Source organism: Oncorhynchus nerka, linkage group LG10 (assembly GCF_034236695.1).
Source record: "Oncorhynchus nerka isolate Pitt River linkage group LG10, Oner_Uvic_2.0, whole genome shotgun sequence".
Taxonomy (NCBI): Eukaryota; Metazoa; Chordata; class Actinopteri; order Salmoniformes; family Salmonidae; genus Oncorhynchus; species Oncorhynchus nerka.
Window position 1 is genome coordinate 23,815,751 of NC_088405.1, and position 13,296 is coordinate 23,829,046.

Genomic DNA, 13,296 nt, shown 5'->3' on the forward strand with positions numbered 1-13,296 from the left:
CACAGAAATGTTCCTGCAACATTCCTCATGAAAGTGTCTAGAACATCAATATCTTATATATTAAGAACTTGGCAACCATGTTCTGTGTATGTTGAGTGTGATGTTAATCTCTTGTGGACAGATTCCAGTGTAAACAGGAAGTGACAACTTTCACGAGAATTTTACTTCTGGGTAACAAAGATTAGTGTGATGTTGATGGTATGTTCTCCTAACCCACAGAAAACTGGAAACACAAATGTTCTTGCAACGTTACCATGAAACTTGCCTAGAACATTGATATATTATATTCTGAGAACATGACAACCATGTTCTGTGAATGTTTGGTGGGCTGTTGATGAAATGTTCTCCTAACCCACAGAAAACTGGAAACACAAATGTTCTTGGCACGTTCCCATGAAACGTGTCTTCAACAATATCTTAATATCTGAGAACTTGTTAACCACGTTCTGGGTAAGTTCTAAACAATCCTTGCACGTCACAGGAACATTCCTATGAAAACGTTAGTTGATGACCTAATGAGACTCTTAAGGGAACAGTTTTACTAAAGTTGTGGAAACGTTTGTTGTTAGCTGGGTAGGGGAGTTCTGCAAACTGCTGCGAAACTGGCATATTCAGGACTTCCCAGAGAGCCACGAATTAAATATCCCATTAATAGGGTATGACTTTTAGGGAGCAAATATCTAGGTTATTTCTCTAATTATGGATGTTAGTTAAATTGCTCCGATGACGCAGGATGTCTCATCTTGGAGACTGCCTCCGTTTCCAAGCTCGTTTCCATGCACCGCCTTCTAACAACATGGCGCCAGTTTACAGCGGTGCTGCCTTCCAAAGGGATGCCAAAAACCGCGCCGTAAGAGGAAAATATGATTATTGAAAGTAACAGTTAACTACAAAAAGGATAACGTTACCGTAGTTCTTATAAATAATACTTGTGTTCTTTTCATGTAAAATTCTGGAATTTGCGTGCAGCAACAGTTTGTTAGTGACAGGTTGCGCATGAACCCACCTGCCGGAGAAACTGTGACGACGGTGGACCAATATGAATCTCCTGAACCTGACAATATAGTGGGCGATATCCTTTGATAGAGACCTGCAATATTATGCATATTCTTCGACAGCGAGGTAACGCGTAAACGTCTCCTTAGACTCATTGTAGTGGAATAAATAACTTTCTCTTTTAAAAAAAGAAGCTCACTCTGTAATGAATGAAGAGAATTGTGCGCAATCGGAGGTGGAAAGGGAAAAGCTCCCTCCAATATGCCATACGTCACCAACTATGGTAAGTGCAAAATTGTTTACATTCAATCAGAAAATGCTTACAACTTGTTGTTGTAAAATATAGTTAATTATTTGAGCTCTTTTCTGTAATGTTTTTTCTTACACAATATTTCCTTTATTCAACTACATCCCAAAGACATTACTGAACTGGCCCAGTCAAACAATGTGCAGTATTTATTTTGCAGTATGGGCTACTATTCTAATTTGTTATTGTCAGCATCCCTACTATAAATTGCATTATAAACTGGGTGGTTCAAGCCCTGAATGCTGATTGGCTGACAGCGTATACCAGGGGTATGACAAAACATGTAATTTTACTTCTCTAATTATGTTGGTAACCAGTTTATAATAGTAATAAGGCATCTTGGGGGTTGTGATATATGGCCACTATACCACGGCTAAGGGCTGTGTCCAGGCATCCGCGTTGCGTCGTGAAAATGAACAGCCCTTAGCCGTGGTATATGGGCCATATACATTATTGCTTAATTCTCCTGTGGAACAAGATGCTTAGTGATTTAATTCACAAAGTAAGTGGACTCAAGGACTTAAATTATCAGAATAGGACCAGGATATTTGTCATTGGAAAAAGCATTGACATTTGTTTCCCAACAGTCCCCCTCAAAAGAGGAACATTGGAAGAGTTTTTTTTTTAATTAAAGGGGCAATCCGCAGTTGCTACATCCGTTTTTGGACTTATAAATTAATTGATTCTTGAAGAATATAACTTGTAAATTCCTCATGAGCTTAGTTCCACTGTCATACCCCATCAGAACCCAAAATATAAGCTTGTTTGAATCCAATGTTTGTAAACATTGTAAATGTAAACAAACAAATGCTTAACTATAATTTTTGTATCTTGGATGGTCAGTCCTTGCATCAAAAGCTTTGTCTATGAATTTAAGAGTGGTTAGATTTCTCCAGGCCAATCCCTCAACTTTTTACCATACAGAGGCGGGTGGGACCGCTTTGTTATTGTTTTGACTGCGTATTTCCCCTTTAACTATCCAATATGGAACCCATAATTTTTCATACTAATGTAGGCATAATGTCTGGAAATGTCATAATGCTGCTTCTCGCTCTCTTGCTCTTTCTTTCGTTCTTTCTTTCTCCTTCTCTCTCTCTCACCCACACACACACACACATTCCCACCAACACACTCATCACACGGTAGCATCGTTGTAGTGATCTAGATAGTAAACGTCCTGGAAGAGCAACATGGGAAGAGATTTAGGAGTGAGGCAGACTTTTCCACAGACACAGACGCTTATTCTCTCATAAAGTGCTGCATTTTGGCACAGCCATGAATAACAGAATAGAAGGACAGGAGTGGTCGAGGAGGGAGGGAGGGGGAGGGAGGAGAAGAGGAAGGAGGAGAGTGATGTTTTTATCCAGAAGTTAGGGTTGTAATATAAAGAACAATTCTGTAATTCAGAGGAGAGGAGCCACACCAAGAATCACTTCGCCCGTGATACAATATGTGTTATTGTGTCACATCATCATTTTCAGACTAATGTAGGCCTAATATTGGTGGAAATGTGGTAATGCTGTTATCTCTCTCTCTCTCTCTCTCACACACACACACACACACACAAAGTCCAGTCAGCCTGGCCCTGTGTATCATTACACATAATGCTGAACACAGCAACTGCCTTGTGTGTCTCGTCTCACCATAAATAACACATGATTCCTATTTTTCCCTCCGTAAACACAAAACATTATTAGATCCTCTGAGTCCGCTTGGGAAAGGAAATGTTTAACTGTTTTTTTTTTTAAATACCAAAGGCACACTAAAAGCAACACTAATAATAAAGTTTAAACAAACTAAGCAGTTATTCGAACGCATGGAAAGTATAACCCAGAAGTTATAGGCATTTCTGGTTATTGATGTTGTTAGAAGATGTGTCCTTAGTATGAGCAATGGGTAAACTACAACTCTAAAATCAACTGAAAGGTTTGTGTGTGTGTGTCTAATGTATGTGTGGTGTGCATGCGCGTACTGTTCTTTTTTTTTCTTTAAGAGCGTGTCCAGTGTAGCTCAGTTGGTAGAGCATGACACTTACAGCGCCAGGATTGTGGGTTTGATTCACATGGGGGACCAGTACAAAAACAATAGTCTTAACACTAGGTACTGTAAGTCGCTCTGGATAAGAGTGTCTGATAAATGACTAGAATGTACAAATGTAAATGCATACTTCTTTAAGAGCGTTTTAATATGGGAGATGGAGAGATAATACACACTAGGTGTATCTCTGTGTGGCAGCCTCTTCTTGTATGTTAATGGAGTGTGCTGTTTGGAGATATTGTTCCTGTCTGTGTCTCGGATGAAGAGTTTGTTTGATCTGCCCTTTTGTACACACGAATGTTGAATTAGTTGAATAGAATCCATTGGATCGAATTAGACAACGGGATACGGGGGAGGAGATATCTTTTATCCCTCTGAAATTAAGCATCTACCATATTCCACTGAGGTGCATTATTTGTAACATTTTTTTTTATAGATGTCAGTTTGATTAGCACAAACTGAACATGTTAATAGTTTTTACAATATGAGGCATTGGAGACAATATTACTGTCTGTATCAGAGTAACTCCATGTGGAGTGCTAATGGCATAATCAGGGAAGATTTTTATGGATGTAATTCTAATCTCAGTGATCTCATTAGGATTGTCTGGACTTGAGAAGTTCCCTTCTCTCTCTCTCCCTCTCTCCATGTCATCTGTAAGACATGTGTTTTCTCCCCCTCCTCTTCGTTCGGTGGAGAGTTTTAAGGTGTCAGGACCTGCTGCTGTGCATATGCTGTTAGTTGGCCCTCCACTCTCTCTCAATCTGTCCACTGCACTCAGTTCCTACCTCCCACCCTCCTTGCTGTCTGGGCTACCAGAACAGTTGGCTGTAGGCATTGGTGAGAGCAGCAAGCAAGAAATAGGAAATTGACATCATATATATTTTCTAAACTGGTTGTCGGATTCACCTTGGGTGGAAAAATCACGTGGGCCACTTAACTGAATGAAATAAATGCCAATTATATGATATGGTATTCTATCCCTATGATTCATGTTGATTCATGAGTCTAATGTGTGGGCCTAATAGGGTTTCCTCTGGCAAAGGATAAAGTGCAATTATTATTTTTCTATTCACAAAGTAGCGGTAGTAGCAGTTGTTAGGATAAATAATGTTGGCAACTGTTGGGGACATTCAGACATTCAATTATCAAGAAAATGGGGGCAAATCAGACTTAAAGGCACAGTGCAGTCAACATGGTTTTTCCTGTGTTTTGTATCATATTGTACAACTGCTGATGACACTAACACTGTAAAAGTGTGACTTTTTTAAGTCAGTGTTAATTCCTGATATTTGCAGGTTTAAAATACAATTTACACTGGATCTTCCAATCAGCAGGTTTTGCATGGGTGGACATCACCAGGCGGTATAAGTTAATAGACCAAGAACAAAGAGTTCTAAACCTCTCTACCAATAACAGATACTTTTCACTCCCTTAGGCCCCTCACTCAGACTACTCCCAAACAGTCCTAGAAAAATGATTGCTTGAAATTGTTTTTTGCTTTAAAAAAAAACTAAAAATGGAACAATATTACAGTAACGTACCACGTTACCCAGAAATGATTTCATATTAAAATAAAAATGGCTGCATTGGGCCTTTAAGTCAAGAGCACACAAGGGAGAGGAGGGCTTGAACTTGAACACGCCTGTCACCATCACAAAGTCATTCTTGAGCAAAGTTAACCTCTAACTCCTATATGAAACGTTTCCCAACAGCACAAAATGTAGCAGGAGTTCCATGACTCCATCGCTGTTAAAGTGTAAGACTCAAAGGCCCTTTGAACTCTGAGCCCACTACAAGAACACACAAGAACACACAGGCATACATACATAATTGTACATTGTTTTCAGTGCAGTTTTCCTCCCATAATGATGTAATCTTCTTGTGACAGGATTTGGGACGTGGTGCGAAACAGCCCTTTCCCTCCCTCAGCACGTTCATCTCCTCCCTTAACCAGCGGAGGGAGACGGGAGGCCGGTTCAGTGTGGGCACAAACCAGTGTCTACCAGGTGGACGACATGGTGAGTTAACAACACTGGGCAGATTCACACACTGTGGTGGTCTACAAAGACACTGGAGAAACGTAGCCCTCTCGTATCCTACAATAATCTCTCCTCTTTCCAACCTGATTCCTGATGGGCTTCCCTATATTCACACAGAAGCTGGTCTCTCTCCACTGGATACAATGATATGTCACTCACCACTGTACGGCAATGGAGACATTGTTTATTTAGCTAAATGAACAAAATGACAGTATATTAAAGAACAGTTGTCAGGCCTGCAGTGCACACTAAATCGACTCACCACTGTACGGCAATGGAGACATTGTTTATTTAGTTAAATGAACAAAATGACAGTATATTAAAGAACAGTTGTCAGGCCTGCAGTGCACACTAAATCGATTTAGTCGCTGCTGCTACTGATGCCAAAATAATTATGCGAACATCTCTGTCAAATGAAAGCCATATGAAGGCTTATTTTCATGGCGTATACATGTTGGTGGAGAGGAACCATGCAGCAGGAAAGCATTTCCAAGCGTTTGTCATTTCAAATGTAGTTGTTTAGATTCCTGGCCTGATTTATTGTTATGCACAAACTATATGATTGCTCTGCCATTTATGCAATCAATATGTTCCATCACTTGATATTTGTAACCTCACTGAAATGAAACTCTGTTACCAATGTAAATGAATACATGATATTTGGCAGAAGTTTAAGATTTTCTTCCTCTGATCTTCAAATGAGATGTCTATGCATAAAAGGGTTTTGATAGGAAAACAAAAGCATGGGCAACATGAATAGGATGAGATGAGATGGGTCAGCTATCTGAGGTAATGATGGACGTCATCAATTGTTATGACCTGGCAACAGCCAGCAGAAATAGTTTAACGACTTCATTGTGTCTTCTTGTGTGAATGCTGTCATTAGTCTGAATGCACTGTTGTCCTGCCCTGTTAGGTCCTGAAAAAGATTGGTAGAGGCAATAATGTGTCCATACTTAACGGAAAGTCGGCTTTGGTTAACTAAGGTCATGCAGTGAATGTACGATGTGATTACAGACTGATTGGGTCGAGTTTAATTAGTGTTGTTAGTGAAGCCAGTCTGAGCATGTCGCAATCTAAGGATCTCGCAATCAAAGCCTTGTGAATCATGTCCATTGTGGAAGCTATGTATGCCGTCTTTGCAAGCAGTAACAAATATATGTACATATCTGCCACACAACATAATAGTCATGTGTATGATACTCTGTGTAAAGGGAACTAACTATGTGGGTCTTGTAATTTCCCAGGGAGGGAGCTACCTCCTATTTGCAGTGACGTGAGGCAGAAACAGAGGATCTCCATCGACACACTTCCCCCTGAGGTGAAGGCCCCGTTCCCCTCTGAACCTGTCATCCCCCTCCGCACTAAGACCATCAAAGAATTCCAGTGAGTAACACCTCTCCCCATGACCTCCATTTGACCTTTTAACAGTGAGTAGCATACCTTTATGATCGTCATGACTTCCCACTGGGCACAGACGTCATTTCAACGTCTTGTTTTGATTTCAATTTGGTAGAGTTGTCAACTAACGTAAATTCAACATGAAATAACATCATGTCATTGGATTTAGGTTAAAAGTTGGGTGAAAATCATTGACTGTTTGCAAATCCAATCAGTTTTCCACTTTGATTCAACATCAACACATAACATTTTTTGTTGTTGAATTGACGTGGAAACAACGTTGATTCAACCAGTTTTTGCTCACTGGGCTATGATTCGCTATGACAATGATTTATTGATGGATTCCTTCCACTGTGTTGCAGGGAAGACATGGATCGAGCCACAACCTCAGGGGACTGGAGGGATGTGAGGGATTTCTACCTAACCACCTTTGACTCCTTTCTAGAGATCAATGCTGCCTTCAAGGTAATGGCTCTTGAAATGGCTCATGCAGGCATTTTGTTATTATGTTGTGAGTTATGCTTTCCCCAAACATACCTTATCAATTTTAGAATATTCCAAACCCTAGTTCCTCGTATTAAATGATTGTTATTTGCAGCACCTCTTTCTCCATTGTGAATTCATAAGGAAAGCATGCAGAGCATGTGTTCTGGAAAGTGTTATTCATGAGGAAATCAACGGTACATAATGGAAGAGAAAAGCTGCACTCGAAAGTACTGACCCTGACTTCTTCCAAATGTTCATTACGTTACAGCCTTATTCTAAAATGGATTTTTTTGCAAATGTATGAAAAAGAAAATCTAGAAATATCATATTTGCATAAGAAGTCAGACTGTTTACTCAGTACTTTATTTAAGCACCTTTGGCAGCGATTACAGCCTCGAGTCGTCTTCGGTATGACGCTAAAATCTTGACACCTGTATTTTGGGAGTTTCACCCATTCTTCTCTGCAAATCCTCTCAAGCTCTGTCAGGTTGGATGGGGAGCATCACTGCACAGCTATTTTCACGTCTCTCCAGAGATGTTAGATCGGGTTCATTTCCGGGCTCTGGCTGAGTCACTTAAGGACATTCAGTGACTTGTCCCGAAGCCACTCCTGCGTTTTCTTGGCTGTGTGCTTAGGGTCGTTGTCCTGTTGAAAGGTGAACCTTCACCCCAGACTGACGTCCATTAGCACTCTGGAGCAGGTTTTCATCAAGGATCTCTGTACTTTGATCTGTTTATCTTTCCTTTGATCTCTGTTTATCTTTCCTTCGAGGGTCTCACAGTCCTTGCCACTGAAAAACGTCCCCACAGCATGATGCTGCCACTACCATGCTTCACCGTAGGGATGGTACAAGGTTTCCTCCAGACGTGACACTTGGCATTCAGGCCAAAGAGTTCAGTCTTGGTTTCTTCAGACCAGAGAATCTTGCTTCTCATGTCTGAGAGTCCTTTAGGTGCCTTAATTAAGGACAAACTCCAAGCGGGTTGTCATGTGCCTTTTACTGAGGAGAGCTCTACAGACAATTCCTTCAACCTCATGGCTTGGTTTTTGCTCTGACATGCACTGTCAACTGTGAGGTTTTTATATAGACAGGTGTGTGCCTTTCCAAATCATCTCCAATCAGTTGGATTTACCACAGATGGACTCCAATCAAGTTGTTGAAACATCTCAAGGATGATCAATGGAAACAGGATGCACCTAAGCTCAATTTCGAGTCTCATATCAAAGGGTGTTTTTAATTTTTAATATATTGGCAGAAATGTCTACATTCCTGTTTTCGCTTTGTCCTAATGGGGCATTGTGTTTAGATTGATGTGGGGGGAAAAAAATCATTTTTAATCCATTTTAGAATAAGGCTGTAACGTAACAAAATGTGGAAAAGGGGAGGGTCTGAATACTTTCCAAATGCACTTATAAGGTCCGAACCTTGTTTAGTTGGCATCGAGCAAGATTGGTTCAACACACACTGCCATTGTTTAACACACACACACTATATGTCCTCACTGCAGACAAGCCCAGGGTTTGGCTGTAGCAAGTGCCCGTTGTTTGAGCTGTTGTTAAAAAGGCCTGAAATAAAAACATTTTAACAATGAGAAATGTAAAATGTTCCTTTTCCTCCTTTCTTAGAGAGAAGCTAACGCCCCATTTAACACAATCGAGGATTCTGGAGTCAACTCAAAATTTTTGAATGCTGTTTATGATGCTTTACTCTGCACAGTAAGTACTGCCAACGTGACCTTTCTATGGAAGAGGATATCATATGAGAAAACAAATGAAGTCCTATTCAGATTTTTTTACCATGAAAGTGCTTCCTGAAACTAGCAGAATTTGGGTAATTTCATCCAATTTAGAGGTTAACTCATGTTTGTTTGTGTTGTTTTAGCCCCAAGACATCCAGAAATCAGTGTTGAAGGGAATCATTAACAGCCTATTAAGAGAGTGGAAAGGGTGAGTGCTGCTTTCAATTTATACCGCTACTACCATTTACTGTTACTATGCTACCTGTTGTTACACTGCAGCAACCATTTACCATAAATAGAGCATTGCTTATGAGAACTAAATGACATTCATACAGTTTGGCATCTAATCTTCTTTTCAAATTTGTTGCCATTTTTTGTTGCCACATTGTGCTAGTTTGGATGAAATACGATGTCTCATTAGGCTGACGGTATACATTTTTGATTTCCTCCTTTTGCTGAAAACAATGTGTTGTGTTTTCAGTCCCAGAACGAAAGATGACCTGAGGGCATACTTCATCTTAGTTCAGGTAACATTTACTTCTTAAGATAACATCTTATTAAGTACATGCACCAGTACGTTTTGTTTGTAAACGTTTCATTTTATAAGGTATAAATTATGTTTTATGTTTTATGCTTTGTCTTTTGTGTTGAATTCCCTTGTGAAAAATCTTGGATTGGTGTAAATGCTTAGTAAATCCCCATGTTGTTAAACAGTTCATTTCAGAACAGAAATAAATGGCTATAATGCTCCCGTCATCAGATTCTTGGTTTCCATTAATCCCTGTCATTTCCTGTGGAAAGTGGGTTATTTTGTGCTTTCCAAACCACCACTGCCACAGGCTTAAAGGGACTGTTAGGGTCCCATATCCCCTGTGGTATTCTAGCCTCTGTAGTATTCTAGCCCCTTTGGGTACTCTAGTCCCTCTGGTACTATAGCCCCGGTGGTACTCTAGCCAGTGTAGTATTCTAGCCCCTTTGGTACTCTAGCCCCTGTGGTACTCTAGCCAGTGTAGTATTCTAGCCCCTTTGGTACTCTAGCCCCTTTGGTACTCTAGCCCCTTTGGTACTCTAGCCCCTTTGGTATTCTAGCCCCGGTGGTATTCTAGCCCCTGTAGTATTCTAGCCCCTTTGGTACTCTAGCCCCTATAGTATTCTAGCCCCTGTAGTACTCTAGTCCCTGTAGTACTCTAGTCCCTGTGGTACTCTAGCCCCTGTGGTACTCTAGCCCCTGTGGTACTCTAGTCCCTGTGGTACTCTAGCCCCTGTGGTACTCTAGCCCCTGTGGTACTCTAGCCCCTGTGGTATTATATCCCACTACAGTCGCATGTGAAGTGATACAGAGGCAGCCGTTCTGGCTCATTGGATTCAGTGGCAGGACTTCTTTCTGCCCTCACGTCAGTTTTGAAGATAGTTCTGGCTGTAGTGCAGTGAGTCTCTGTTTGTTTTGGTGGTCTAAGTGTCTGTGTTTTTCATAGAGAGACAGTAGTTATTGGTTTTGGTCTGATGTCTAGATGCTTATATCAGATGGTAGTGTGTTTTGCTGGTTCAGTATGTCTTGTTTCAGTGTGCTGTGGATGTTCTTCTATTCCAACAGTACACTGTGTCTCTGTTCTTCTTACACCTGGGCACTTTTTACTGCAGCAGTAGTTCTGTCTGTTGGTCTAATGCCTAGCTGTACAGTACAGTGGCCAGGTTAAGCAAGACCAGCTGGAATCTTTAGGCCTCCTCCCTCTCCATACACCCCATTGACTCCAGTCGTATGTCAGGCAGTCAGTCCACAGCAGTACTGCAACCACTACGCTCTGTCTGAGAGCTAGTTGTGTGACTAGAGTCGTTGATTTGACTTCACCTGTTTCACCTCACATAAAATCTAGTAACCCTAGTCCGTCGAGGAAAAATGCTAATGATGTCATTAATTGAAATACTCTGAGTAAGTCTGTACTTGCTGTAACTAACAGTGTATGACAATTGTAAACAAGATTGTCTATAGCAATTCTGTTTTTTGTTTAATTTCCTCTATATAAGTGTAGGCCTATTCTCTTGTTACACGTTTGTGTAAAGAATGTGGGTGGTTGTTCGACTGGGAGATACACAGCACACGTCTGATCAGCCAGATCCCTGATGTCATGTTCCTTGTTCTCCATGGAGACTGGGTGAGGTCATCCTGGACTGCTGGAATGTCGGTTTCCTGTGTGATGCTGTTCTTTCGGAGAGGCTGAATGTTTTATGGTTTTCACTGAAGTTCAGTGCATAGAAACCGATGAAATAGACTGGACTATAGTCAGCTTTTAAAGCTTTCTCTTGCCTCTCTTTTCTCTGTATTGGTGCAAGGTAATTTTGCAGTACATTCTGGATTTTTAGAACAGTTGACATGTGTTTATTTGTTTTCTAGAACCCTCAGTATTCCAGCACCAGTACCTATGTGATCTATGCCCACCTACTGAGACAGATAGCTGGCCTGTCCGAGGCTGACCACCATTTCCTAGTGCACTGGTTTAAAAAGTAAGTGCAGTCTGCAAAGTGTGTCTTAAAGCCTCACCCCTGCATGGATTATAAAACATTTATTATTATAAACCATGTGTTTGTTTCACACTAACACAGCCCGCAGTTATGAATAGGGTTTGAGTAGTGAAGTATTTGATCTTCATAGAGGTGACTAACACCCAGCCTGTATCCAGTTTGAGTCGACATTACACAGTCTCTCCCTACACGCTGTCACACCCAAACACTACCTAACGTTCACTCTGGCCTGTGGTAATCTAAACGTAGTGTGTGTGTGTGTGTGTGCGCGCTTCCCGTTCCTCGCCCCTCCCCAGACTGTCTCCAAGGCGTTTCAGGCAGCTGGTGGAGCGTTTTCTTCACTTCATCTCCACTCGTCTGTTACCTGCTCCTCCTGATGAACTGCCCCCTCTGACCAGGTGTTCCTGGTGGATCCCTGCTGCCACCAAGGTCCTCGCCCTCTTCAGTAAGTCATGTCCACAACATCAGGAACAGGGTATTTTACCCGGTGTACCCCTGGAGCTGTTCAGTGGATTCTGGGTAACCCCACAGTGCTACAATATGAGCCCTGTGTTATCCAGTATGTGCTGTAAAACCTGATACACATACCAGAGACAAAGTGAAAGTGTCATTGTACAAGGGAGGATGTAGGTTCAGGTGCTGTCAGGAGGGCCGGAGGGGTGACGTGGTTTTTCATGCATATAGAATCTAGGTAGAGATTCTATCTCGGGTGTAAAGTCATTTAGACATGTGTAGATAAACTCTAATGCCCTTGTATACCCTGTCCCCTCCAGATGCAGCTAACAGCATATCCACGCCTCCTATCATGTCCTTCACGGACTTCTACAACATCACCTTGGACCACATCGACATCATGGAGCAGTACCGCACCTGGCAGAGCCACGGCAACTCCAACAAGTGAGTCCCCAGTTTACAGGATCAACACTCGGATCCCATATTCAGGGTCCAGTGTTTTTCCTAATCCGGACATTTTCTGAGCCCTTCTTATAGGCCATAACTTATTGGTTAAACATCTTCCAATTCTGAACATAGTTAGGAAGTCCTGCTGGGAAGATTGTAAACCATAGCATGTCGTTTTCCCATTTCCCATATCAGCCAGTGATTGACAGCACATGGTACTGAGAGCAGAACACACGGCACATTAGATATACTTCTCATAAGCTTCACATGTTTTTCCTCTCTCCCTGTGTGTCCGTTCCAAGTTTTTGATGATACAGCTCCCTCTTGTGTGCCATACATCATATGAACAGCTAAACGTGCTAATGCAGCGCTACTGAAGGTTAGCCTTCCCCAGCTCAGAGCCGAAACTCAAAACAGAGCACATCACGCCTCCATATGGTGTGACCGTCAAGGGACACATATTATGGAGAGAGAAGGATATTGCACAATGATTCCTGTTTCTAAAGATGGAACTGATTGTGGAGCAGTCCAGAGACTGTGGGCTACTCTCTTCCTCTTTCTGGAAATCCTAGGGGGTCCATATTTTATAATCTTCTTCCCAAGTGCATTTTTTCTTCCTATCTTCTCCTCAGGTTCTCTTTCTGCCAGTTCCCATTTATCCTGTCAACGGTGGTGAAGAAAGCCATCATCCAGAGAGACTCAGAACAGCAGATGATAAGCATGGCCAGAGTGAGAGACAGCCTATTATCTTCTGTCAACCTTCCTCTATCAACACAGTTGTCCCTGAGCTGTGCATGAACTGAGATGCATATGATGTACAGTGACCTGCATTCATATTAAAACCTTTTCGTTATGTGTTTTTTCTCT

General features: G+C 41.6%; 1 protein-coding gene across 2 annotated transcripts in view; it reads left to right on the forward strand.

Annotated features, from left to right (window-relative positions):
- The first annotated feature begins 631 nt into the window (after positions 1 to 631).
- LOC115135029 (probable E3 ubiquitin-protein ligase HECTD2) overlaps positions 632 to 13,296 on the forward strand; it is a 40,772-nt gene continuing 28,107 nt past the window's right edge. Inside the window, exons 1-11 of one of the 2 annotated variants that reach the window (XR_003864433.2) lie at positions 632 to 1,279; positions 5,232 to 5,361; positions 6,630 to 6,768; positions 7,146 to 7,248; positions 8,897 to 8,986; positions 9,153 to 9,217; positions 9,491 to 9,536; positions 11,402 to 11,511; positions 11,826 to 11,974; positions 12,303 to 12,426; positions 13,062 to 13,158. Coding sequence is in view for 1 of the 2 variants with exons in the window: in XM_029669223.2 (XP_029525083.1) it covers positions 1,202 to 1,279; positions 5,232 to 5,361; positions 6,630 to 6,768; positions 7,146 to 7,248; positions 8,897 to 8,986; positions 9,153 to 9,217; positions 9,491 to 9,536; positions 11,402 to 11,511; positions 11,826 to 11,974; positions 12,303 to 12,426; positions 13,062 to 13,158 (1,131 nt within the window). In the remaining variant the exon portion in view is untranslated. The remainder of the gene's footprint in view (positions 1,280 to 5,231; positions 5,362 to 6,629; positions 6,769 to 7,145; positions 7,249 to 8,896; positions 8,987 to 9,152; positions 9,218 to 9,490; positions 9,537 to 11,401; positions 11,512 to 11,825; positions 11,975 to 12,302; positions 12,427 to 13,061; positions 13,159 to 13,296) is intronic. The other variant, XM_029669223.2, reaches the window with a different exon arrangement.